The sequence below is a fragment of the Panicum virgatum genome, chromosome 1K, assembly GCF_016808335.1.
Source record: "Panicum virgatum strain AP13 chromosome 1K, P.virgatum_v5, whole genome shotgun sequence".
NCBI lineage: Eukaryota > Viridiplantae > Streptophyta > Magnoliopsida > Poales > Poaceae > Panicum > Panicum virgatum.
In genome coordinates, this window is record NC_053136.1 from 39,003,432 (window position 1) to 39,028,932 (window position 25,501).

The 25,501-nt window shown below is 42.5% G+C and overlaps 2 protein-coding genes across 6 annotated transcripts; both read left to right on the forward strand.

Moving 5' to 3' along the window:
* Positions 1-15,394: 15,394 nt before the first annotated feature.
* Positions 15,395-21,856, forward strand: LOC120706699. 3 transcript variants are annotated; one of them, XM_039991409.1, is made up of 4 exons: positions 15,395-15,700; positions 15,887-16,030; positions 16,898-17,066; positions 18,516-21,856. In XM_039991409.1, the coding sequence occupies exons 2-4, from the start codon at positions 15,917-15,919 to the stop codon at positions 21,560-21,562; spliced, it is 3,330 nt and encodes a 1,109-aa protein (XP_039847343.1). In that variant the 5' UTR covers positions 15,395-15,700; positions 15,887-15,916; the 3' UTR covers positions 21,563-21,856. The 3 variants fall into 3 exon arrangements, with proteins under 3 accessions (XP_039847343.1, XP_039847356.1, XP_039847350.1); XM_039991422.1 differs by having other exon boundaries at positions 15,395-15,625; XM_039991416.1 differs by lacking the exon at positions 15,395-15,700 and having other exon boundaries at positions 15,710-16,030; positions 18,516-21,797.
* Positions 21,857-22,025: 169 nt separating this feature from the next.
* On the forward strand, positions 22,026-25,239 carry LOC120706718 (protein FLUORESCENT IN BLUE LIGHT, chloroplastic-like). 3 transcript variants are annotated; one of them, XM_039991430.1, is made up of 5 exons: positions 22,026-22,235; positions 22,314-22,462; positions 23,073-23,232; positions 23,334-23,651; positions 24,804-25,239. In XM_039991430.1, the coding sequence occupies exons 1-5, from the start codon at positions 22,127-22,129 to the stop codon at positions 25,007-25,009; spliced, it is 942 nt and encodes a 313-aa protein (XP_039847364.1). In that variant the 5' UTR covers positions 22,026-22,126; the 3' UTR covers positions 25,010-25,239. The 3 variants fall into 3 exon arrangements, with proteins under 3 accessions (XP_039847364.1, XP_039847370.1, XP_039847380.1); XM_039991436.1 differs by lacking the exon at positions 22,314-22,462 and having other exon boundaries at positions 22,027-22,243; XM_039991446.1 differs by lacking the exon at positions 22,314-22,462 and having other exon boundaries at positions 22,116-22,235.
* Positions 25,240-25,501: the final 262 nt, after the last annotated feature.

Genomic DNA, 25,501 nt, shown 5'->3' on the forward strand with positions numbered 1-25,501 from the left:
CCTGCAAAGCTGCCATCGTTGCATATCTGAAACCCGATGACAAACTGCAAAAGAGGGTGAAGTGGATGGAGTACTTTATGATGCATGGTTGGTCTTGGTACGATCCTACTATTTATTGTACAAGATTTTTGAGGTTCTTGTATTCACTATTCAGACGATAGCATGCTGCGCCTGAAAATACATAAAGTTCCATGATGCATCTTGATTGCCTCCAGATAGCAAAAAGAAGTCCATATCTCAACTCTCACTACAAGTCAAGGGTTTCAGACAATTAATGTGTAAGCATTCTGTTTTACTATTTCCAGGAACATGGCAAAGTTAGGTCTGCATATTTTCTTGCTGAAAATTAATAATTGGTTGAGTTTTTTTCACCAAGGAGAGAAAAACGAGCTTTACATACTGTACCTGAACAAGAGATGGCAGCAGCGCAAGAAGATGATGTGCGAGAACAGCCTCACTAACTGATTAGAAAGTGTGATTGGACAGTAACCACATAACACTTCACCTACTCAGTTGCCTTGTCATATGAAAATGGATAGAAAATAAAGTCAATCCATCTTAGATGGTTAGTGTGGAAATCCACTAGGGATAAACTCCGACCCAGGTTTTGGCACTGCATGCATGTGTCTTGTTAATACGGCCATTTCTTTCAATGGCAGAGATGTGCACATGAACAACAAACAAAAGAACTCCAAAGAGATATAGTCTAATGTCTACATATGTGATCATTGAAGGATATACACTACAACTGATGCAGATCGATACAGTACAATATATACAGATCACTCACCGATGGATCACTCGATTGTCAAATCCTTAATTAATGGTTGTTCCTAAAAATTTTCACATAACTGTAATTATGTTTGACATGCTAAAGTCATATAACATCAAGAAGGCAACTTTTAATACGCACTATTACTATAAGAAAAATAAAAAAGAAGAAGGTCTAGGGGAGAAGACAATTGTAAAGGCACTTGTTACAAGTTAGCTATAGACTATAGTTGTCTTGTGTATCATTTAGTGATATAGAGGACAAAACAAGAGAGGAGATATCACGAAGGGATGCAGCGCCACATGACCTCTATCAGTGGCGAAGCACCCAGTAGGGCGAGGTACGGCGGCAGCCATACCTCAGATTTTGCTAGGAGTACACATGCTCTACTTTGGGCTAAGTTATTATGTTTGAGGAAGATTTTATCCTTTTAGACATTAGAACAAGTGTTATACTTGCTTCATCAGTTCAGTTGTGCGCCATACCTCAATTTTGACGCGCCCTCCGCCACTAACCTCTATGCCTTCACTTTTTCCTACTATAGAGTCGGATTTTGTATATCTAATTGTTTTAAGTCTTTTCATTTGTTCATTGATATATGAATTATTGAATTATCTTGTAGATATGGTAGATATGATGACATGTGTACATGTGTAACATGGCCGGGACCCATGTGACGGCGCGGCCGAGGCGGAGGTTGGCCGAGGGAAAGGGCAGCAGATCTGGCCGAGGAGCGGCGGCGCGGCCGTGGATGGGCTCGGCAGGCCGTGAATGGATTTTCTTTTTTTATTATTTTCCTATTCGATTAATGGAGACGGGCAGTCTAGCCACCTTCTAGCTCAAGGATTAACAGTGGCCTTTCATTGGAGGTGGTTGTCCATCTTAAAAAGATTTTTGTAGTAGTGTGACCTATAAAATTGATACGATATAATCTAATAAAACCTAAGGAATTTGTGTACGTAGATAGTCCCTCCGTTCTAAATTATAAGTCATTCCAAGAATCTTGGAGAGTCAAAGTTTTTCAAATTTGACCAAATTTATATGATAAGATAATAACATTTATGATACTAATTAAGTATCATTAGATTCTTTGTTAGCTATATTTTCATAGTGAACCTATTTGATGTCATATTTTTTTATATTTCTCTCTATAATTTTGGTCAAACTTTGAGATGGTTTGACTTTCCAAGATTCTTGGAATGACTTATAATTTGGAATGGAGGGAGTAACAATGCTCTTATTTTTTCCTTTGAAAATGTATAAATTAAAGTTTTATTTTGCTATATGTTGGAGCACCCCACAAGATATTGTTTGGGAGGACGGTGGTGGACCCAAACATGATCTCTAGTGTGGCGGGACATTTGGCTTCTTTTTCCAATTGCAGCTAGCTAAAGCATTTGCATAGCTCTCAAGCTATATGAATTTTCAACTGTGGTGTAAAAGAACTAAAATTTGTTAGAAAACTTAGAGCATATATATATATATATATATAAGGCAACATAGTTTTATAAAAATTATCTAATTTGTTTTGCCCTCACGGCACACCCTCACTCTTCCCCCATTTCATTTTTTGGCTGGCACGTGAGGTGCATGCCCCCTCCTTGTCGCTTCCATCCCCGCAGTCCACAAAGCAGGCTGCAGGCGGCGCAATTCCTCCCTCCGGGCTGCGCCGGAACGCGATTCCAACTCGGGCGCGGCGGCGCTCCCTTCTCCTCCTCCTTAAGTAGGGGAGGCGCGCGGGCACCACCATTCGGCATTCGCTGCTCTTCTCCACCTCCGCCTCCGGTGATCTGTCCGTGCCAAGTCGCGGAGGGAGCAGGCCGCCGCGGGACAGCGACCGTTTCCGGACGGAGGCGGCGGCCGGGGCCTGCGCGCGGGCGACGGCGAGATGGCCCAAGAGCTGGCCGTCCGCGGCGTCCGCTTCGAGGGGTGCCCCGCGCCCGCGAGGAAGGGCGTCCTGGTGAGGCGCGGCGCGTTCGGCGTCAGAAGGGAGGTCTTCGCGGTCGGCAAGATGTCCGTCCCGGCGCGGCGGTTGCTCCGGGAGCGGCTGGAATCCGAGCTCGGCGCCGTCCGCGACGCCCTCAGGAAGGCGGAGGTCTTGTCCTCCTATGGTGCCGGCGCAACCGGCGCGGCTGCACCCGCCGCCCGCAAGGACGGCCCGCTCGTGGCCGCCAAGGCTCCGGTGGGGGAGGATGGCGGCGGCAGGGCGGCGAAGAGGAGAAAGGTGGCTTTTTTCGAGGAGCAGGGAACGGGGAGGCCGAAGCGGATGAGGCAGGATGGTAGTAGGGAGCGGCTGGCCGGCCGCCTGGCCTCGCTGGCGGCGGCGCTGCCAGATCACGTCGTCGCGTTCCTGCTGAACCAGAGCGTTGGGGACGGCGATTCTTGTGGCGATGACGGCGGAATCAAGGACGAGTACGTGCAATCCATGAAAGGCGGTGCCCTGTTCCAGCTCAAGATGTTGCTGAACAAGTTCGCGCCGGAGAGCACACCAGAGAATCGCGGAGCACCGGTGGTCGCCTCCGGCGGCAGCTGCCTGCCGCGGCATCAAGGAGCCGGTGGCAAGACGGCCACGGTGCAAGAGGAGGAGGAGGTGGGCGTGAACATCTGCGGCGGCGTCTCTCGCATAGCGATCCGGGACATCGCCGAGGAGTACGGCGAGCTCGTGGAAGACATCGGAGTTGAGCTCCTGTCGCCGCTCCAGCGCAAGTACGTCGATCTCGCCGAGCAGGGCGAGTACGTTGACATCTGCGGCGACGCCTCGCCCGTCGTGTTCCCCACCAAGGCCGACGATACCAGCAGCAGCCCAAGCTTGAGCAGCAGCAGTGACTCCGATGCATCGTCGAGTGATTCCGACTCGAGCAGCAGCAGCTCGGACAGCGACTCCAAGAGTGATCCCGACAAGACCGTCGTCCCCAAGGAGAAATACACCTCTGCACAGCAGCCACCGGTGCCTGCGCCGGAGGCGGTGCACGCTGCAGAGCCAGATGATGTCCAGGACAAGCGCGCGCCACCCGTGCCCACGGTGCTCCAGATCACCAGAAGCCCACCGGCACCCGCAGTTCTTCTCCCCAAGGTGAACGACACCTATGCGCCGCCATCGGAGCCGGCGCCAGAGACGGTGCAGATCCCGCAGCAAGGGGAGCTCCAGGACCAGTGCGCGCCGCCCGCGCCGACGGGACACCCGGTCACCAGCATCACACCACGGCCGGCGGCGGCCGTTCCTAAGGTGAACGACGACACCTATGAGCAGCCACCGGAGCCGGCACCTGAGGCTGTCCGGATCGCGGAGCCGGAGGAGCTCCAGGACCAGCGCGTGGCGCCCGCGGCGACGGGGCTCCCGATCACCGGTAGCGCACCTCCGCCGGCGGTTCTTCCCGAGGAGAATGGCGCCTCTTCTCAGCCGCCTGAGTTGGCGCCGGTGGCGGTAGCGGCGCGGATTGCAGAGCCAGAGGAGGTCCACGGCGAGGGCGCCGCGCCCGCTCCCGCGGCGACCAACGACCTCAGCGACTTGGTCACCATGGCGAAGGATGAGGCGGAGCGGCGGCGGCAGCTGGCGAAGGAGCGCGCCAAGGCGAAGGCCCGCCAGATGCTTCTCGAGGTAGAGAAGGCCGCGCCGCCGGACGAGCGCGTCCACCCGCGGGACATGGAGCTGCTGGGCATCGCCGCGTTCGAGTACGTGGCGAGCACCGTGCAGGGCGCGCGCACGGCGGCGCCACCCCGGGTGAACGGCGGCGGCGGCGGCCTCCGTGTCTCGCCCGGTGGCCCCAGCGTTCTGCAGCAGTTGGGGTACTTCCTGAAGGCCGACGATGGCAGCGAGGAGGACGAGGAGGAGGAGGAGCAGCAGCAGCTGCAGCTCGCTTCTCATGGCGACGACATGGAGGTAGAGGACGGGGAGATTCGCTAGGAACGTAGGCACCATGCATGCATCAACGCAGCAGTGTAATTGGCTTTGTATACCCCCTGATTCCCTAACCATGGAATCATCAACCCTTAGTATAGCATGCCATTCTCAAGGGCTAGGAGTTTTGCAGAATTTCGGTTAACAGGCAGGATAACATGTTTGTTCAATCAAGTACTTGTTATGAGTGATTGTTTTTTACAAACTCCCACTTCGGATTGAATCATCTTGAAACTAGCAAGGTGGCCCGCGCTAATAGCGCGGGTAGCTAGTTTTTTATTTAATTCTTTAAAAATATTTACATTGACAGAAGAGATGTATTTTATAATTTATTTACCTCTCATTTGCTCTTGTTGAATATTATACTACTTGCAGCTTTCTATGCATAGGAGTTCATATCAATCATCACTTTTTATGTTGCTTTATTCTATATTATAGTTGCATATTTTAGTACTTAAACCTGCAAAATCTAAATTTGATGATTGAATTCAATTTTAGATCACCTTGAATACGGAGCAAATTGTACATAATTATATTCATATAAAGTTTTTTATAATTATGAAATACATTTATATGTATTTGATAGTTATGTTTGCCAACAATCTGTAACTTAGATGTTGGAGTTCGATTTGTATCTTGCAATATTTTGATTAATATTTAGCGAAAATATATCTAGTGTAGTTGTTAGAGCACTTAAGTAGCATCTAGCAGATCTAGACCTGACTCATCATCGGAGCGAAATAAAAATGATCATGGTTTAGACAAAAAAAGTTATGTTAAAAAATAAGTTGAGGCCTCCTGCTGGCTTTGGTAAATAAATGTTATGCAAAACTTATATATATGTGTGCTATGTTAATGCATATATGTTTTAAATTTTTTATTTAACCGAACCTATTATTATTTTCCCACTTTGGTTACTGCACAATTTATTTGTTTTTAGCCCATATGACTGCATATATTGGTCTACTTTAGAGTTTTGTTATCTCGGTGATAGATAGTTCCATATATATCTTTGTTGTTGTTTCTAACTCTTTTCTTTATTTTTCATTTTCTCTAGCAATTTTTATTGATTTCTCTATCTTTTATTTTGTTCCTCGGTATATTTGAAATCGATTAGTGTGTATCGCATGCGATGCATCTAATGGAGAAGTTTCCTGTTTAGTATTGTGCCTCAGGGTTTTTTTTTCTGAGCGGAGGAGCATCGACAACGTACATTTGTTTGAATCATTTGATTTTGTACTGTAGGCAATCGACTTTGAGATAGATTAGCAGGGCTTCAGGCCTGTATCTGTGGCTAAAATAATTTCAGTTGTGGCTTCTTTGATGGAGCAGCTTTTTTATGGATATAGAGCTGTTTTGAAAACCGTTCGGTAGAACCACTTCTTCTATTTTTTCATGAATATATGAAAGATGTCAAATGTCCAACAGGACATGGCTATAATTTAATATTTTTCTCATTCTAATGATATTATTTATAGACTAAACCAATAAATTCATTTCTGTCCTTTTCTTTTGCCCTCATTTTCTCATTTTTCCTGCCTTCTTTTTCTATTCTCCCTTTTCTACTTTCCTTATCCGTTCAATCTTGGTGCTTCTTTATCTTTTTCTCTTCTCTTTCTCTATACTTCTTTAGAGGTATCGATCACATTTGTGTTCCATGCCTAGTGTGTACTTATAGAAAATTAGATGGGGATAATAATGTTAATAATTATCTATGCTATTTGATTCCTCATATGACTAACTCCCAAATTTTTCCCATGCATCTATTTAGATTGAGCTAATAATAGTCACATTTATTTGTAGGTTTCGGTGCTTTACCCTTTTATCCCAGTGATTATTGCTTGTATGGAACTATTATATGCCCATAGAATCATAATTCTTTGTTGACCACCATCAGATTAGTTTGTATAACTAAAGTTGTTCAAGAATATGCAATATTTATGATGATAATTCTTGTTTGGAGAAAGCATTGGTTCTTTAGCGGATATTTCTCTTACATTAATTCGTCTGCGTATTCATTGGCCCACACTTACAATCATAAGATGCCAATGGTCTTGCAATAGATTGCAATATGTGAAACTCTGCGCATCATCATTATTTTTTCGTCCCTATCTTGATGTTTGGTTGCTCCAGAAGAAATGGATTGATTGAGTTCGGCAATAATTTTGAGTAGAATCCAGTGTGCTTCATGCAGCTGCATGTATTGCATGACGTTCTTGAGACTCAAAAAGTTGTGATTCAGAATATCGGGCAAAGACTATGGTCGCGTCGTAGTGCAGGGCGTTCCAAAAAATTTTCAAAGCAATTATCTCTTTCAATAGTACCAATACAATACAACTGTGGTCGTGTTGTCATGCTTATGCTGCTGCCATTTTTTTGCATCTTTATGGAAGGTTAATGCGAGACATAGATGGTAACATGAGTTTTTATGTCATGCAAACCCTGTATTTAACTTTAATTGGATACAGACACTTTTTGGTAGTTTAAAATATTGCATCTCATTAAATTGGACATGGACTCTTTTGTCCAATTTAGATCGTTAGATCGTCATTAAATCGAATGGTGTAAATCCTATACACAAATACTATTTAGATCTTCGTTAATTTGGAGTATTTGTTAACTTTATTTGCCATGAAACTCAAACTTGGATTTTTATTATTGCATTTGATACTATTTATTTAGCTATTTTTCTTCTTAATATGATTCATAATCACTACACATATCAACAATAATTTTTTTATTCTAGTTCTTGCATTTATCTATTTATTAATCATATTTGATGCCAATTTTTTTTATACTTTTAATTTTTAATTTAGCCATTTGGCTAATAATAATTTTTTTGTCGTGTGCCAATGCTAATTTTTTTAATTTTATAATTCCGAATTTGCTTATTTAGTAATTGTATTCAACATAGACTCTTTAGTTAAGTTCTAATTTCCTTATTTTTTAATTCCAAATTAAACTATATTTACTAATCGTATTTGGTATGGACTCTTTGTCATGTCTTTTTTTTATTTTTTAAATTTGAAATTAGCTATTTATTAATCGTATTTGACATCTCATCGCGTTTCTTTACTCCATCATCATCACGAAATCGTCCGTCCATCCATCTTCGACATCCCTTCACGTCGGGGCAGTGCCACGACACCGGGGGCACATCGCGTCGGAGGCTCCCTCTGCCAGCCTGTTGCCAGCGACCACCGTGCTGCTAGCTACCAGTAGTTGCTAGGAATTCAAGTCAACATTATCTCTTCTTCAATCGTCCAGAACGCATAATCCGTTTGCAAAACTTTTAACAGGTACTAACAATATGACATACTAAAAAATTAGTCAACTGACAACAGTTGGACAGTCATAGAATAACGTAGGAATTTCTAGACCCTCTCGACGAACGTGGTGGTTTGTTTTAACACTCCCTTAATAATATAATAGAATTTATACTTTTAATTTTAAATTTAGCTATTCAGCTAATATTAATTTTTATCTAGTGGTAAAGCTATTTTTTTAATTTGATAATTCAGAATTTTCCTATTTAGTAATTGTATTCAACATGGACTCTTTGATTAAGCCCTAATTTCCTTATTTTTTTAATTCCGAATTAAACTATTTACTAATAGTATTCAGCATGGACTCTTTGCCATGTCTTAATTTTCCTTAATTTTTAAAATCCAAAATTAGCTATTTATTAATCGTATTTGATATGAATTCTTGAGTTAGTTTGAACCGTTAGATTTTCATAAAATCCAACGGTGCAAATTCTTCTCTTTTTTAGATTAATGTGGGAATTTCTAGACCCTCTCGGCGAACGTGGTGGCTTCTTTTAACACTCCTTAGAATAACGTAGGAATTTCTAGACCCTCTCGACGAACGTGGTGGTTTGTTTTAACACTCCCTTAATAATATAATAGAATTTATACTTTTAATTTTAAATTTAGCTATTCAGCTAATATTAATTTTTATCTAGTGGTAATGCTATTTTTTTAATTTGATAATTCAGAATTTTCCTATTTAGTAATTGTATTCAACATGGACTCTTTGATTAAGCCCTAATTTTCTTATTTTTTTAATTCCGAATTAAACTATTTACTAATAGTATTCAGCATGGACTCTTTGTCATGTCTTAATTTTCCTTAATTTTTTAAATCCAAAATTAGCTATTTATTAATCGTATTTGATATGAATTCTTGAGTTAGTTTGAACCGTTAGATCTTCATAAAATCCAACGGTGCAAATTCTTCTCTTTTTTAGATTAATGTGAGAATTTCTAGACCCTCTCGGCGAACGTGGTGGCTTCTTTTAACACTCTTTTAATAATATAATAGATAGAATTTATACTTTTAATTTTAAATTTAGCTATTCAGCTAATATTAATTTTTATCTTGTGGTAATGCTATTTTTTAATTTGATAATTCAGAATTTTCCTATTTAGTAATTGTATTCAACATGGACTCTTTGATTAAGCCCTAATTTCCTTATTTTTTTAATTCCGAATTAAACTATTTACACTAATAGTATTCAGCATGTACTATTTGCCATGTCTTAATTTTCCTTAATTTTTTAAATCCGAAATTAGCTATTTATTAATCGTATTTGATATGAATTCTTGAGTTAGTTTGAACCGTTAGATCTTCATAAAATCCAACGGTGCAAATTCTTCTCTTTTTTAGATTAATGTGGGAATTTCTAGATCCTTTCGGCGAACGTGGTGGCTTCTTTTAACACTCCTTTAATAATATAATAGATAGAATTTATACTTTTAATTTTAAATTTAGCTATTCAGCTAATATTAATTTTTATCTAGTGGTAATGCTATTTTTTAATTTGATAATTCAGAATTTTCCTATTTAGTAATTGTATTCAACATGAACTCTTTGATTAAGCCCTAATTTCCTTATTTTTTTAATTCCGAATTAAACTATTTACTAATAGTATTCAGCATGGACTCTTTGCCATGTCTTAATTTTCCTTAATTTTTAAAATCCGAAATTAGCTATTTATTAATCGTATTTGATATGAATTCTTGAGTTAGTTTGAACCGTTAGATCTTCATAAAATACAACGGTGCAAATTCTGCTCTTTTTTAGATTAATGTGGGAATTTCTAGACCCTCTCGGCGAACGTGGTGGCTTCTTTTAACACTCCTTTAATAATATAATAGATTTGGATTTCTTTTGGCAGGAAAAGGCTGATTCCATTTATTTTGAAGTAGAATCCACACTCCTCGGGCGTACTGATTAGTGAGAATGTACAATCATGTTTAACTGACAGGAAGAAATCCACACAGCTGATACAGTGAGTTGTCTTTTCTATGGAAATAAGGCCGTGTTTAGATGTTTTGCAAAAAAAATTTGCGATGTAATTTTGCTAATTTGAAGTACTAAATGAAGTATATTTACAAAACTTTTTGTACAGATGGGTTGTAAATCGCGAGACGAATCTAATAATGCTAATTAATCCATAATTAATCAATAATTAGCGGATGGTTACTGTAGCATCACTGTTGCAAAATCATGGATTAAGTAGGCTCGTTAGATTCGTCTCGCGATTTACAGCTCATCCATGCAAAAAGTTTTGTAAATAGACTTCATTTAGTACTCCATGCATGTGTCGAAACATTCGATGTGACGTTTTTTTTGCGTTTACGGGGTTTATGGGGTGGGAACTAAACAAGGCCTAAGTGACTGAAGTACTGAAGTTAGACTAGGTAATAATGGAATCTCATCTGCTTCCACTTGGACAAGGATACAGTATCTTGGTGTAATCATATATAATGTTGATTTTCCCTGCTGTTGGGTGAGGATTTGAATGCCAACATTATTGATGCTATTTCTTCTTCCTTTTTAACCACCCTCTCCGGTCAAAAATACTTCACATTTTGGACAATGATACAGTCTCCAGCAGGCTCACTAGACCGTTCTGGCATTCTTTACATAACAAGTCGTCGCAAATGCTTGGTTTCTATAGTCCTAACAAATAAATCGAAAATAATCAATTGTCAACATATTCTTTTCTAATGAACACAATATTTGACTTATCTCTACTTCTGTGTCAAATGCTTGTTGAGATGCGTATAATTCTACAAGGATTTCGAGACATAGTTCATTCCTTCATTTGTACCCACAGCTATACCTCTGAATTCAGCTTCTTTTGTTTAGGACATCTGTGAGCAACCAATATTGCTGTCTTCATTACTATCTTGGAAATTCATTACCAGCCTACAAGGGAAGCAGAACTTTGTAACAATTGGTGGAGTTCAAGACGCTACCCTTGATTTTAAGCACTTGATCCATCACAGACTGCTTCTTCCACCTAATCACGTCAAGTCCATAGTGAAAGCTTCCTACTCCACTTATGCTCTCTAAATTTAGTATTAAATCTCTAGATGCGAATTGTTCATCTGAGATATATGCACTCATTTTCCTTTTATTTATGTTCAACCTTTGAGTTGAGAAAGATGTAGGAATTTGGATTCGCATAGGCTGGAAACTATTTTCCTTTTCTAAAAAGATATGAATTTTCCGGGCGTTGTTCCCTTCTGACAGCAAAAACTACCTGGCCAAACCAGCTACTCCAATAAAAACAAAACCAGAAAGTGGATAAGTGGAAATTGGACAGGAAAACTGTGCAATAGTGGAAGCTCAACTAATATTTGAGAACAAAATCAAAAGTAGATAGTGAAAACATGTGATACATAAATGTATAAGAAAAATAACTAATAAATGACAATGCAAATAGTGAAAGGTATGTATCGAGAGGAGCCACAATCAATTCCCACGAAGGGGCTTATCCAAGAATTTAACTTTGGGAGGGCTTTATTTCTCTTCTTCTTCCTCCTTCCTCTCATTTTCTTCTTCTTTCTCCTCCTTTTCCTTTTCCTCCTCCTCATCCATGGCTAAAAAATGTTGGGGGGATCCATGGGATGCATGGGGTAGGGGGTTGACCCCCCGGCCCCACGCTGGATCCGCCCCTGTTCCCACATGTAATGTTGTAGATTTTTCATGTATTATTATTCAGACTAAACTATTCTAGCTTCTAGATACATAAGCAGACAACTACGTGTGCATTATCAAATATTCAATGATGATATAACAGAGAAAGACATCCTTAATCTCTTCGATAATAAGTACTTCCTGCATCCACAAAAGGATGCAATTATAGGATCAGTGCTGGTCAAACTACTTCAAGTTTGACTAAATTTATAGTATATAGTATTATAGGATCAGTACTTCCAATATTTTAGCTCCAATTGTGTTGATAACTAGAAACTAGGTTTGCCTAGTTCTCTAGAGCATACATGGTTAATCATATTATCTTTTCAAGAACATCCACATAAAATCATCTTTTCTCTTTCTGTCCTTTCAATCCTTACTACGATGCGACACATTGACCAAGGCTCTCATATCCGCGAGTCACGGCGAATCGATCCGATTTAACCTTGCAAGGTGGACCTAACTCACACGACACGTGAAAACCCCATCGGGCCACACACGTCAACTGTTCCCATAATTACCCCGAAGTCTGAATCAAGCCCGCAAACACCCGGATGATGAGCCCCGCACGTGCGAACACCCGGTGAACCCGTGGGCCACTTCACCATCCGTCAACCCTACCCAGCACCGCAGGTCGAGACTCAGACCCATGGGTAGGGTAGGTAGGGTTGACCTGCGGTGCTGGGTAGGGTTGACGGATGGTGAAGTGGCCCACGGGTTCACCGGGTGTTCGCACGTGCGGGGCTCATCATCCGGGTGTTTGCGGGCTTGATTCAGACTTCAGGGTAATTATGGGAACAGTTGACGTGTGTGGCCCGACGGGGTTTTCACGTGTCGTGTGAGTTAGGTCCACCTTGCAAGGTTAAATCGGATCGATTCGCCGTGACTCGCGGATATGAGAGCCTTGGTCAATGCGTCGCATCGTAGTAAGGATTGAAAGGACAGAAAGAGAAAAGATGGTTTTATGTGGATGTTCTTGAAAAGATAATATGATTAACCATGTATGCTCTAGAGAACTAGGCAAACCTAGTTTCTAGTTATCAACACAATTGGAGCTAAAATATTGAAAGTAAGGATCCAGTATTAGTAGCTTTTCCGCAAAATAAATCCAGAGCCAGAGAGCTGTGCATGTCTAGATAATGGGCTAAGTATACCCATAGACGGGTAAGCCTTGCTGAGTATTAGAGTACTCAGGGTTTGGTTGTAACCCTTCTGAGCAGGCTGTATTCCGGAAGACTTCGAAGAGATCGGTGCGTCCTGGATTGGTCAGCCTCTTCCTCCAGGTTGGACGGTCGAGTGGGTTCCGTCTTCTCCATGAAGTGCAAGCAGGTGAGCCTCACATCAGTGGGCAAGATGTGAAGCTCTTCTTTGTCGTCGACGTTATCTACCGTATTGTATTTTGAAGTTTGTTTCAAACTGATCGTATTTTTCCGCTGCGTTTGAACTCTGTATACGTAATGTAACCCTGGCTTGTAAAACTTTATTGTAAATTAATTTGGAGACTTTTGTTTAACTCTGGTTGTGAGATAAGTTTGAAAACTTTTGTTGCTTGTAATCACCTGTGCTCGTCTTTTGGCGAGAGTTCCCGTGTAATCGATCCTGGTTATAGCAGGCAGTCTGGGTGTACTGGTGAAGTGCAGTATCGGAGGATTAAGTTAAATGGTTGATTAGTGCACTTGATCGGTATTATTTGGACTGCTCTGTGACAATATGTTATCACTTTTTTATATAACTTTATTTAAGGTTCAAACTGTTTGACTTATTGAAAAACGAAAATTGCATTCTTTTGTGGACGGAGGGAGTACATGATATTGATATTGGTTTGCGTGCATTCTACTATGCTCCGAGGGGATTCTCTGATGCTCGTAGATGAAGGCATATGATACCTCCATTGGTAGGAAACAAATTTAAAAAAGCTTTTTCTAGAAAAAAACACTACCTCGGCTATTATTGGTCTATATATATCTTGGATGCTCTGCAACTTCTGAATTACCAAAAATTCTAAAGTAAAAAAAAGCAATCAGTACCATCCTAATAATCACACATAAGGATACTCTTGTTCCTATACATGCCAAATAAATAAGGAAATTGCAATTGTAGTGGGACTTTCAGTACCGAACATTCCAGAATAGAGTTTATTTAACTTGAAAAATAGTGGTAATAAATGGTGTTTTAGTTGTGAAAACCTTTCATAAATTATAAAATCCTTTGATAAAAGAAACCTTAATAGCGGACAGATGGAGATTGGACATAAACCACATGATGGTGGAAGTTCAGATAATATTTGAAAACGGAATCAGAAGTAGAGAGTGAGAACTCCTATTACATAAATGCATATAAGAAATGTGAATAATAAATGACAATGTAAAGAGTACAAGATATTAGATATGTATTGAGAGGAGCGGCAATCAATTGAAAGTTGACATGTAATGTTGTAGAAGCAGAAATCTTTTCTAAATTATTATCTGAACCGAACTACTTTAGCTTCTAGATATGCAATGTCGAACTCATTATCAACTGACAAGATTACAAAGGAAGACATCACTCAATATCTTCGTAATAAGTACATGATATCCTTGAGCCTGGTTTATGCCTCTTCTACTATGCATCTATCCTCCGGAATTCTCCAAGAAGATAATCATACATCAATAGGGAGGAAAAGAAACATAGGACAACTATTTAGAGAAAACACTATCTACGCATTATCAGAGATTTATATTCTGTATGAAAATGTTGAACAGAGAATATATCAGAAAATTATTTTTTTATAGTTACATTTTTCTAATCACACAATAAAATACAACTCAGACGCTCACAGTATTGAACCGCACCGTGCCAGCGATGCTGCTGCTGAGGTGACGAGTCCACTGGGCCGCGGCGGGCCTGTGGCCCAATCTTAGGAACGACCTTCTTTTCCCAAATCGTTACCCTTTTTCCCCGAAAATCCTATACATCTTCCACTAGATTTGTAGTCCATATATCTTCCAGTGTTGGAGATTCGTGCTACGGATATAATTACATCCGAGATAGCGCTGCACGTGGGCGCCAGTCATATATCTACACACAGCAGCATGCGCTTGGAGCAGGGGGCAATGATAGAATATCCACATGTCACGATCCAAAGAGAGAGGATGGGAAGTTTAACAGATTCCCAAATTTCAATCGACGTTTTCTTTTCAACCATAGATCTAATTAAACATCTGTTTGAACCATAGTATTCGTTGGAATTAATCCAATAAAATGAGATCCAATATGCTATTTTTATTTTTTTAATTGAACAGTTTAACATTTTAATATACTAGTTCAACAATTTAATATATAATTATAACATTTGCAACATACTGTTTCAATATTTTTCTAAGAAATGTTGAATTAATTTTTCCAAAGTGTCAAATTATTTTATCTAAAATGTTGAATTGGCTTGACAATATTGTTGAATCCATTAAAAGAGTTAAGTAAAAGGACAAAGTACTAGACTAGTCTAGGTTCCGTGCTCGATGATAATATCATCACTGTTTGTTGGCTGCTGCTTTACCGTTGTAATGCCTTCTCTCCCCTCTCTCATTATTCTGTTGTTCTCGATACATGCACAAGAAGACTTTCTGTTGTTCTCGATACATGCACAAGAAGACTGAGTTGGGCTGGGCCGTGCGGACAGGTGAGCCGATCTGGACTGTGCGAAAGTCGATTAGATATCTTCCGGACGACACACCCCGCTTTTTCCCTTTTCCGTTTCCCCTTCCCGTCTCCCCTCTCGGCTCGCTTCCCAGTTCCCCCACACGGCCTGACGGCAACCGCCGTGGGGTCGCCGCAGTAAGCCGCGCCCTGCCCTGCCCCCGTGAGATAGCCGCTGCCTCAACGCAACTCTTCTGCTACCGCGGCGACCCATTCCCTGCCGCCGCCGCCGCCGCCGCCGGCACCCCGAAGTCTCCGCCGCCAGTCGGAGTGGCGGCGTGATTCCCACTGGTGCGCGGGGGGGGGGGGGGGGGGGGGGGTGTTGAGATCCGTCCGGCTTGGATCGATTAGCCTGTTCATCTGTTGGTAATTAGCAGCTCTGCCCTGCTTGGATGCCTGGCTCTCAGAGTCGGCTATCTCCTGCAGCATCTTTTCCGCGTCGTGATCGGTCAAATCCGAATCCGTTCCGCGCGATCCCTTTCTTTTCTTGCCGTGATTTATTAAATCTGATTCTTTGGCGGTGAAATTCACGCTGCAAGGTTTTGATTGCAGGGAGGAGAGGGTTTATTCGCGCTAGCAGCCATGCTGGAGAAGATCGGGTTGCCGCCGAAGCCGTCAATGCGAGGCGCCACCTGGGTGGTGGACGCATCCCACTGCCAGGGTTGTTCTGTCCAGTTCTCCTTGTTCACTAGGAAGGTGATCTCATGTTTCCTTTTCCTTCTTCTCCCTTGCGGCTGGGGTAATCATTTGTTTCGTGGGGATTTAATGATGTTTTGGTTCGCTTATGCTACTTGGTTTCGATCACTTTCTCCTTGAGCAGCATAACTAACGATGTCTAGGAATACAGATCAGATCCATTGAATAAAATTGTTGATTAATGCAACCAACTGCTGGCAGATAATGGCCTTGATGCTCCCGTCTCATCACAAAAGACCTTAACCCTACCTGTACCAGAACCATGGGTCCATGACCTTGCCACTCCAGACTTTATCCTCGTGCTCAGACACTCATGACTTATCCCTTGCAAGTCTCAAATTGATTGCTGCTGGCCATGGAAATCACAATTTTACTAGAGCTCAATTTATTTTTTCTTGAAGGCTCCGTTGTGTATGGGAATCAAGATATGTTGTTTAAATGTGATGTTATCCATGCTGATATATATCGTTTTGATCTGAATCTGGAGTGTGAGAGAGTCTAGTGCTAAGGTAAAATTAAGTGCACTGGTGGTAGTGTATTAGATGCTAAACTTTAATCATTGTCTTCAGTGAATATTATCCATTTTTTTCCTTCGTCATTTACTGCTTGTAAATATGGTGTATCATGAAGTTATGAAGCATGATTCTACTTCTCATCACTTGTTTGTTTCAATAAGTGAAATTCTTGCATTTACCATTTTCATGGTGCTTCTGAATTTACCATTCAATTATCACTTGTTTCAATAAATTAAATTCTTGCATTCACCATTTTCATGGTGCTTCTGAATTTACCATTTGATTACAAGGTGAAATTTTATTGTAAGGTCTCAGCAGGAGTTATGTTAACTTTTATGTATTTGATATGTAGCACCATTGCCAGAGATGCGGGGGCTTGTTCTGCAGCAGCTGCACCCAGCAGAGGATGGTTTTACGTGGACAGGGTGACTCACCTGTTAGAATTTGTGATCCTTGCAAAAAGCTTGAGGAAGCAGCACGCTATGAGTTGAGATATGGACACAAAAACAGAGCTCAAAAAGGTTTTATTTTTTCTTTTGCTGGCCCTTTTCTACAGTTATTTCTGCGAAGAACTACGATTTGGGTTATACTTGATACTCTGAAATATATCAAATTACTGTATATATGGAAAATTGTAATAGATCAGAAACAATGAACGCCTTGTTGATTAATAGTCTTATTGTCACTAGGGTTTTTTTTCCCAACCGGACACCCCAAACCGGAGCACTCCGGTTCCGGTAAACCGGACCGGTTTCACCGGAAACCGGTAGAAATCGGTCAAATCCCAGTGCAAATTCAAATCGTCCGGCGCATTTGGGAACCGACCGGTTTGGCCGGTATACCGGTCGGTTTGACTAGTAACCGGTCAAATTCAATTTTTTTTCTTTTTTGGTTTAAATTCAAATGCCCGCAAAGTATACTAAATAAATGTTTGTATAACATATTTTAGTCTAAATGAACCTTCCAACCCTCTTTTGTACTACTTTTACATTGTATTTGTATACTTTTGTATGCATGCTTTTTTTTGTTTAACTTCAAATCCCCGCAAACTATACTAAATGAACAAATTTTTGAGAAAATTTGACACCATTAGATTTGTCGCACCTTGAAGTATTTTTAGGAATTTTTTCATTTTTTTGAATTTAAATTTAAATTTTGAATTTGGGCCGGTTTGGTACCGGCCCAAACCGGAACCGGGCCGGACTGGTTTGACCGGTAACCGGTCAAACCGGACCGGTTCCCACCGGTTAGGTGAACCCTGATTGTCACCATGGAACCCATTGAAGATGCAATTTACATGTAAATTTGACTATCATCATAGTTAAAGCACATTTGAATATTTCAGCACTCTTACAAGTTTGAGTTGCAAGTCTATACTATTTGAAAATTGTTTGCTTTATCTTTATGGGAAGTGTATCCATATGGTCAGAAGCACAGAAGCTTAAGGACACTAGATCCTAACAACGATGCTTGCTGCCTCTCAATAGTGAAGAGTTAAACACTTCTAACATGTTCTGTGTTAGGGAAATTATATTATTTTATTCTATGATTTTTTTAGCTAAAACTTAAGTGCCTGACAACCTAACCAGTTGCGATAAAATAATTTTGGTCTTTGACCTGATATATATACAATTCTTTGTAGATCCACATATGTAAAGCTGTACTTTTTTCATAGTTCAGTACCATGTGCAGTATTTTTCTTATCATTATATTGCAAATGCAAATTTGTCAAAATACAATCTATGGGAGCTAACATCTCTAGTGGAAGTATGCATAAAAATAGTGGGTTATGCTTGCATGAGACTGTTCTATGATAAATGGTGCACAATCAAAATCCAGAAAACTTGTTGGTCTTGCCATGCTACAGACTTTACGTTTTTGGCTTCCAACTGTAGGTGTCATCTATGATTACTCATATTTTTTTGATAGATATTTAACTTAAAAAAATCTTTTCTACACTATTTCCACAGCTATCACAAAAGCAGCTTCAAAACCAGAGGATGAAATTCTAAGTGAAATTCTTGGAGGTGGAGTGCAGACTGAGTATTCTCACAAGGCATCTCTGGATTCTGAACTTCCTGGGAGAACCGCAAGCAGTGCCAGTGCCTCCAGTTCCAGTTCCAGAAGAACTTCTACTAATTTCAGTATGGATGCAAATGTTGACGATAGCCTTTCTGCTGAAGCACACAATTATGAACTCAACAACACTGCATCTATTTTTACCCCGGATGAGTTGCGCCAACAAGCTGTTGAAGAGAAGAAAAGGTACAAAACTCTGAAATCAGAAGGTAAACCAGAGGAAGCATTGCGGGCTTTCAAGCATGGTAAAGAACTTGAGAGGCAAGCTGCAGCACTGGAATTAGAATTGAGAAGGAGCAGGAGAATGGCTTCAAAAACTCCTAATGTAGGTGCTGTCAGTAGTGCCCCGACGACTGATATTTCTGAAGAGCCTGAAACAAAAAGGTCTTCAGCTGGTAAAAGGGTTAAGAAAGAAAATGATCTTGCTTCTGAGCTAAGAGAACTAGGCTGGTCAGATGCAGACCTTCGTGATGAAACAAAGACAGCCCCTGTGAGTGTGGAAGGAGAGCTGTCGCAGCTTCTTAGAGAGGTGGCCCCTAAATCATCGGATGGCAAGAAAACTGGTGGTATCGATAAATCTCAGGTTAATTCTCTGAAGAGGCAAGCCTTACTTCTGAAGCGAGAGGGTAGGCTGGCTGAAGCAAAGGAAGAGCTGAAGAAGGCTAAGATTTTGGAAAAGAAACTAGAGGAACAGGAGATTCTGGGTGAAACAGAAGACTCCGATGATGATTTGGCTGCAATTATTAGGAACATGGACGATGATAATGATGACATATTGATGGACGATCCAAAATTCCCTGCTTTCAACTTTGAACAAATTCTGGGTGCCTCTAATGATCTTGCCATTGATGGCCAATTTGATGTTACAGATGATGACATGAATGACCCAGATATGGCTGCTGCCCTAAAATCATTTGGCTGGAGTGAGGATGATGACAAACAATTGGAAAACCAGGAACCTGTTTCTTCTTTGTCAAATCAAGAGGCAATAAAGGAGCAAGTGCTTGCTCTGAAAAGAGAGGCTGTCGCAAACAGAAGGTCTGGTAATGTTGCAGAAGCCATGTCATTGCTTAAAAAGGCAAAGTTACTTGAGAAAGAAGTGGAAACTGAAGAGGCGGACTCTAAGGTTCCTTCTCCAGAAGGACAGAAAACTGCAAATGCAGAAGATGTCACTTTTGCTGGGACAAATGCACGACCTGTATCAGCGCCAAAAAGTAAGCTTGCAATCCAGAGAGAACTATTGGCTCTGAAAAAGAAGGCCTTAGCTTTGAGGAGGGAAGGGAAGGTGGACGAGTCTGAGGAAGAGCTGAAGAAAGGTAGTATTCTTGAGAAGCAGCTTGAAGAGCTTGAGAATTCTTCCAAACCACCTGCAGCCAAGGAAACCAGGAGTATTGCATCTAATCCCCCATACAAGGTTGAACCCCCAAGTCTCAATCTTGCTGATGAAGGATTTGAACCTGAGGTTACAGACAATGACATGCAGGATCCAGCGTTGCTATCTGTGCTGAAAAATATGGGATGGGAAGATGTTGATACCGATTCTGCGAAAACAACTGACAAACCATCAATTGCTTCACATGTGGTTCCTCAGAAGTCATCGAAAACTAAGGGTCAGCTTCAGAAGGAACTGCTTGGTATAAAAAGGAAGGCTCTTGCTCTCAGACGGGAAGGGAAAAACATTGAAGCTGAGGAGGAACTTGAGAAGGCGAAGGTCTTGGAGCAGCAACTGGCTGAGATTGAAGAATCAAGTAGCTTGACTGCTAGTCAACAAGGTGTTTCTACTGCTGGGCATCAGATTACTGAAAGTAAATATGGTATTCAACATCTCCCTAGTGTTGATGCAACTGTACCCCCATCTTCAGTAAGAAAACTAATGAAGGGGGACGATATCATGCCAGGGCTTGCATGCGAACCTGGTACGACAGTGGATACTCTAGGTGGTTCTCCAAGCAAACCGCAGACTGAGACAACTGGTTCTAAACAAGGCAATGTGGCAAAAGAAATTAGTGGCGGAACATCTTCAGCCTTGCCGCCGCCAGCTTTTGCTGATACCTTGGGGTTTGAAAAAGGGTCGCATTCGCCTTCTGAAGTACTTGATCATAAAGATCCTCAGCAAACTCATGGAGATTATACTCTAAAAGATGAGATCTTACTTCATAAGAGAAAAGCAGTTGCCTTTAAGAGAGAAGGGAAGATGGCAGAAGCTAAAGAAGAATTGAAACTGGCAAAACTATTAGAAAAACGCCTTGAAGGTGTTCAACAAGATAGTGTGGAAGGTGGTTATGAATCAACTACTGCTGTGCTACCTGCTAGCTCCAGCAACCACATTGATGCTAGCTCCAGCAACCACATTGATGCTGTGGCCTCTGCCCCTCCTGCACAAGCAAGCAAGTCGACGCAACCTCAGAAAGCATTGTCCAGCCGAGACCGTCTCAAAATCCAACGTGAGTCCCTTGCTCACAAGCGCAATGCCCTGAAGTTGCGGAGAGAAGGAAAGACTGCAGAAGCAGATGCAGAATTTGAACTGGCGAAGGAGCTAGAGAGCCAACTGGAAGAGTCAGACAGCCAAGGTTCAAGTTCTGGAGGCAGGTCGGGCGAACCAAATGATGCTGTCGTGGAGGATCTTCTTGATCCACAGATCATGTCCGCCTTAAAATCCATCGGGTGGAGCGACATGGATTTATCCATGCAGTCTTCTAGTTTGCAGCCTCCGAATCACACGCAGTCTTCTAACGCACAACCTCCAAAGAAAGTGGAAGTGAAACCAGCCATCGCAGCGACCAGCAAGCCTCATAGTGAGAGGAGCCAGCTGGAAGAAGAGATCAAGGCCGAGAAACTGAAGGCACTCAGCTTGAAGCGGGAAGGGAAGCAGGCAGAGGCCCTGGAGGCCCTACGCGCGGCAAAGCGACTGGAGAAGAAGTTGGCCTCACTTAGCTAATCTTGTCTTACCCTCCCAGATTGATTGTGCTCATCGTCAATTGTATGATTTCGTTACCTGATGTCCCAGCTATAACTTAGAAGCGTATTGCCACATTGAGAGGCTATGTCTCGTGAGCTATGAGCACAGAACTTCAAGGCCCTTTCTTGTTGTATAAATAAAAGATGATGGGCGACGATTCTTTTCACGAATTGGTGTGTACAATCATGCAGCTAGGATTAAAAAAAATAACTCACTCTAATCATGTAACTTACTGTACTCTTTTCTTGGGGTTTTGAATAAATATGCTTTTCAGTGTGTTTTTTTTTATCTGAACAAATGGTCATGGAAAAAATTGTCCTGGCACACAAAAAGAACTTCACAAACAAAATCCCTAGGGCCGAGCTGATCGTTATCTCCATAGGCTGACCAAAGACCCCACAGGCCCAGTCAAAACCTGCGTGCGGCCCGTCCCATCATCCATTCCCACGGGCCACCCACCACCGCACGCGCGCAGCACGTGAGGCCGACCGCCGTTACCCGACGCGACCGCGTCCCACTCCCACACCCCGCCCGACGCCGGCGATGCAGGCGGGAGTCGGCCACCGCGCCGCCAACGTGGGCTCCCCGTCACGCTCCATCTTTCGGGGTCGGAGTGGCTTCCTTCTCCCCGGCCGCGCCCGCTTCTTCTCCGGTAAGCCGGTAAACCCCCGAGGCCCCAGCCACCTTTGCTGCGTCGATTCACTCTCGTTCCGCGTTGATGCGAGAATAGAAGGCGCGGCGGCGGCGCCACTCCGCGTTGGCTCCTTGCCCCAGCCGCGGGCCCATGGCGGCGGCGGTTTCGCGCACCTCCAGGCCGTGGATGGAGAGGCGGCGCCGCGGCTGCCGCGCGTCCTCCGGGGAATCCTTCTCGATCATAGGGTGCGTACGTTTAACCTCTCGATTGCTGAAATGAGAAGCGAATCGATTCGAAACATGAACCAACTGCACGGCTATTTGCGTTTCGCGTGCTGCGGGGTACAGTAAATTTATTCCTGCGTCCTCGTCTTTGAGGTGACAAGCTGACATTCCAATTCCTCTAAAAAAAAAGCTGACATTCCAATTGAAAAATAAAAACCATGTGGATGTGGCTCTACGTACAATCTTAGATTAGATAGAATTTCCAGTTGCAGTCATTTGTGTTTTGCTTGTTCCTTGGTAATCTGTTTGATTCTTTTGCCGGCCACCTATAACTAGTTCTGTGAACCAGTGGTGCACTGAATCCAGCAGAAATTTTCCTGCACACCTGTGAGGAAGTGAGGCTTCTTGTGGAGTTCAATCTGGCAGTCTATGGGCACAAACTACATGATTTTCTGCAGTAAATTTGAAAAACTGAAGAGATAGGGAGAAGAGAGGGGAGGGGTTCTGCATTTGCATTTCACCAGTGGAGCATTTTCCTTCCCACCTTCGCTTTAGTGTGCTGTTCTGTTCCCTATCAGTTGTGTGTTGATATTGACCCTGCATTTCTCTGAACTAAAATTTACCCCCGCAGAAAATGGGTTGTCCTGACCTTCTAAAAGCTGCTCTACTTTCGACCATGTCATTACTTGCTGTACCACTTGAGGCATCAGCCGAGACGTGCCAGCCACCGAATTCTTTTGCCAATATGCCAATTTTTATTGCTGTGGCTCTAATTGGAGCTGCTGTTGGTGGTAAGACAATCGGACCTACGTGCTCGCTAGCATAATTGATGAAGAGGCACGTTTCTTAGTATTGATTATATTTTTTTTGCTCTGTGTTTTTTCACTTGTAGGATTGTTAGCACGCCAAAGAAAGGAAGAATTGAAGCGACTGAATAATCAACTTCGCCAGATCAATACAGCACTTAGAAGGCAGGCACAGATTGAGTCATTTGCGCCTGGCCTTACTTATGCACCTGTTGGGAGAACAACAGAAACTGATGTTGTTGTTGACCCAAGGAAGCAGCAGCTGGTCACAAACCTGAGAAATGGGAAGAATTACATGAGGAATCAAGAACTTGATAAGGCAGTAGCGGAGTTCAGGACAGCTCTGGAGCTTGCAGAGAGCATTGGCGATCGTTTCGAAGAAAAGAAAGCTGCGCGAGGATTAGGTTCTTTTCTCCTTGATAACCTCTGTTATTTATGTTTTTGTTATCAAAGTGGATGAAAGGTACAAAGTGATATTACCTTGCTGATCTTTTTAAAAAAAATCCGCTTATGCTTTCCTACCGCCTATATAAATGGACCATGGTCAGTTAGGCCACATAATCACCAAAGTGTAGTTAGACTGATACGATACCAGCTCTGCTGTCCTCAGTTTTGCGACAAGCATTAGCTAAGTGTAGTGGATAACAGTATTATTAGAACTTCTGAAAATGACTGGATGTTTTGTGCTATTTCATGCTGTCCCTGTATCTTAGTTTCTCCTGCAACAAATGTACTTCCGTTCCCTGTTTGAAATTTAAATGATTCCTTTAGTTAATCTTCTAGGAGAATTATTGCCAGGTAAAGATCTTATCTGCCATCCTTGCTTTAGAACTTGAGATTTGCATATCTAACATGAGATGAAGTAAACTGACAGCATGCGGAATGTTATTGATCAGCATATGGTTAAGTTTATTTGTTGTGAAAATTTTAATTTTTCTTCCGACCTTCTCCAAGTTGCCTCCAATGAACAAAATTCTGTGATTTGTTGAGGTTGCATTAGTTTAAAGTAGTATTTTGTTTGGGTCAACCTTCTTTATTGTTTCACTGTTTCAGTGAAAGCTTATGGTCTGGCCACGCAAAGCGTCATAGTTGAATCTTCTTTAGTTATCTGCACACTGAATACATACTTCAGATTTCTATTTTGATGTGTGCTTACTGCTTAGTCAGTAACTTTGGAGATTTGCATGTAGGACATTACCTGAAGCAAATTCTGTTGTGACAAGTAGTGGAGACTGTTAGTGCTCAGGATAAGATAAATTTAATTTTATCTCAAACCTCTGGTTGAGTCGTTCTAATGAACAAACTTATGTAATTTTTTTTGAAAAGACAAACTTATGTAATTTGGTCTGGCTGTATTAGCACATAGTGGTGGTTTAATTTTTTCAGTAGACAGAATATTTTGTCGAACTTCTTTATCACCCCCTAGAAGAATTCTAGTTTGAAGCTTCAGTCACTTGCACAGGCAGACACAAAGCATCGGTAGGCTGATTAATTTCTTACGAAGCGAATCTGTGACCTGAGAAGTTTCCTCACTGGGTACATGGCTTTTTGGTCAGGTGCGTCGCTGCAAAGGCAGGGAAAATACAGGGAAGCAATGAGGCAGTACGCCAGGGTCCTGGAGCTGTCCAGGGAGACTGGCGAGGACTCCGGCTGCACGGAGGCGTACGGCGCCATAGCCGACTGCTACGCCGAGCTGGGGGACCTGGAGCGAGCGGCCAAGGTGTACGACAAGTACATATCGCGGCTGCAGCCCGGCGAGTAATAAAGCGGCCGCGGCCACACCCCAAAACTCTTTGCAGGCGAGACTGTGGGTTCCTTTTTCTGCCGGTTGAGTTTTGCTCGGCGCAAACGCGAGTAGTGAGTTTTTGTCCGTCTGTTGAAGAACTTCACTGCATGGTTTCGATTGTTCTGAGAATGGCTTTGGTTCATCTCCGTTTGTACATGTACGGTTGAATTTTTGCTAAAGAAAGTTTTCAGGGATTGGATTGCTCATTTGCTCGGTTCGTTCGTGCGTGTGCGTATGTCTGTACACTGAACCTCGAGCAGCCAGCCCTTGCAGCGTCACAGTCTCACAGACACAGACACGGGAAGGCGACGGATGCGACGATGACGCGGGGTGGCGGCAGATGAGGGAAAACGAATGGGGCGTTCTTGGGTCAGAGCCCCGAGGTGTGCAACCAGGCAGACGACGTCACGTGCTGTCTCGTACGTGGCGCGGCAGCGGCCGCCCACAACCTCCAGCCGATTGCGCCGC

What these genes read in the sequence shown, in the direction of transcription:
- LOC120706699 (XM_039991409.1), top strand. Translation starts at nt 15,917, where the DNA reads ATGCTGGAGAAGATCGGGTTGCCGCCGAAGCCGTCAATGCGAGGCGCC. An exon ending in TCTCCTTGTTCACTAGGAAG is followed by an intron (nt 16,031 to 16,897) that starts GTGATCTCATGT and finishes TTTGATATGTAG; the next exon opens with CACCATTGCCAGAGATGCGG. An exon ending in CAAAAACAGAGCTCAAAAAG is followed by an intron (nt 17,067 to 18,515) that starts GTTTTATTTTTT and finishes CTATTTCCACAG; the next exon opens with CTATCACAAAAGCAGCTTCA.
- LOC120706718 (XM_039991430.1), top strand. Translation starts at nt 22,127, where the DNA reads ATGCAGGCGGGAGTCGGCCACCGCGCCGCCAACGTGGGCTCCCCGTCA. An exon ending in AATTGGAGCTGCTGTTGGTG is followed by an intron (nt 23,233 to 23,333) that starts GTAAGACAATCG and finishes TTTCACTTGTAG; the next exon opens with GATTGTTAGCACGCCAAAGA. An exon ending in GAAAGCTGCGCGAGGATTAG is followed by an intron (nt 23,652 to 24,803) that starts GTTCTTTTCTCC and finishes CTTTTTGGTCAG; the next exon opens with GTGCGTCGCTGCAAAGGCAG.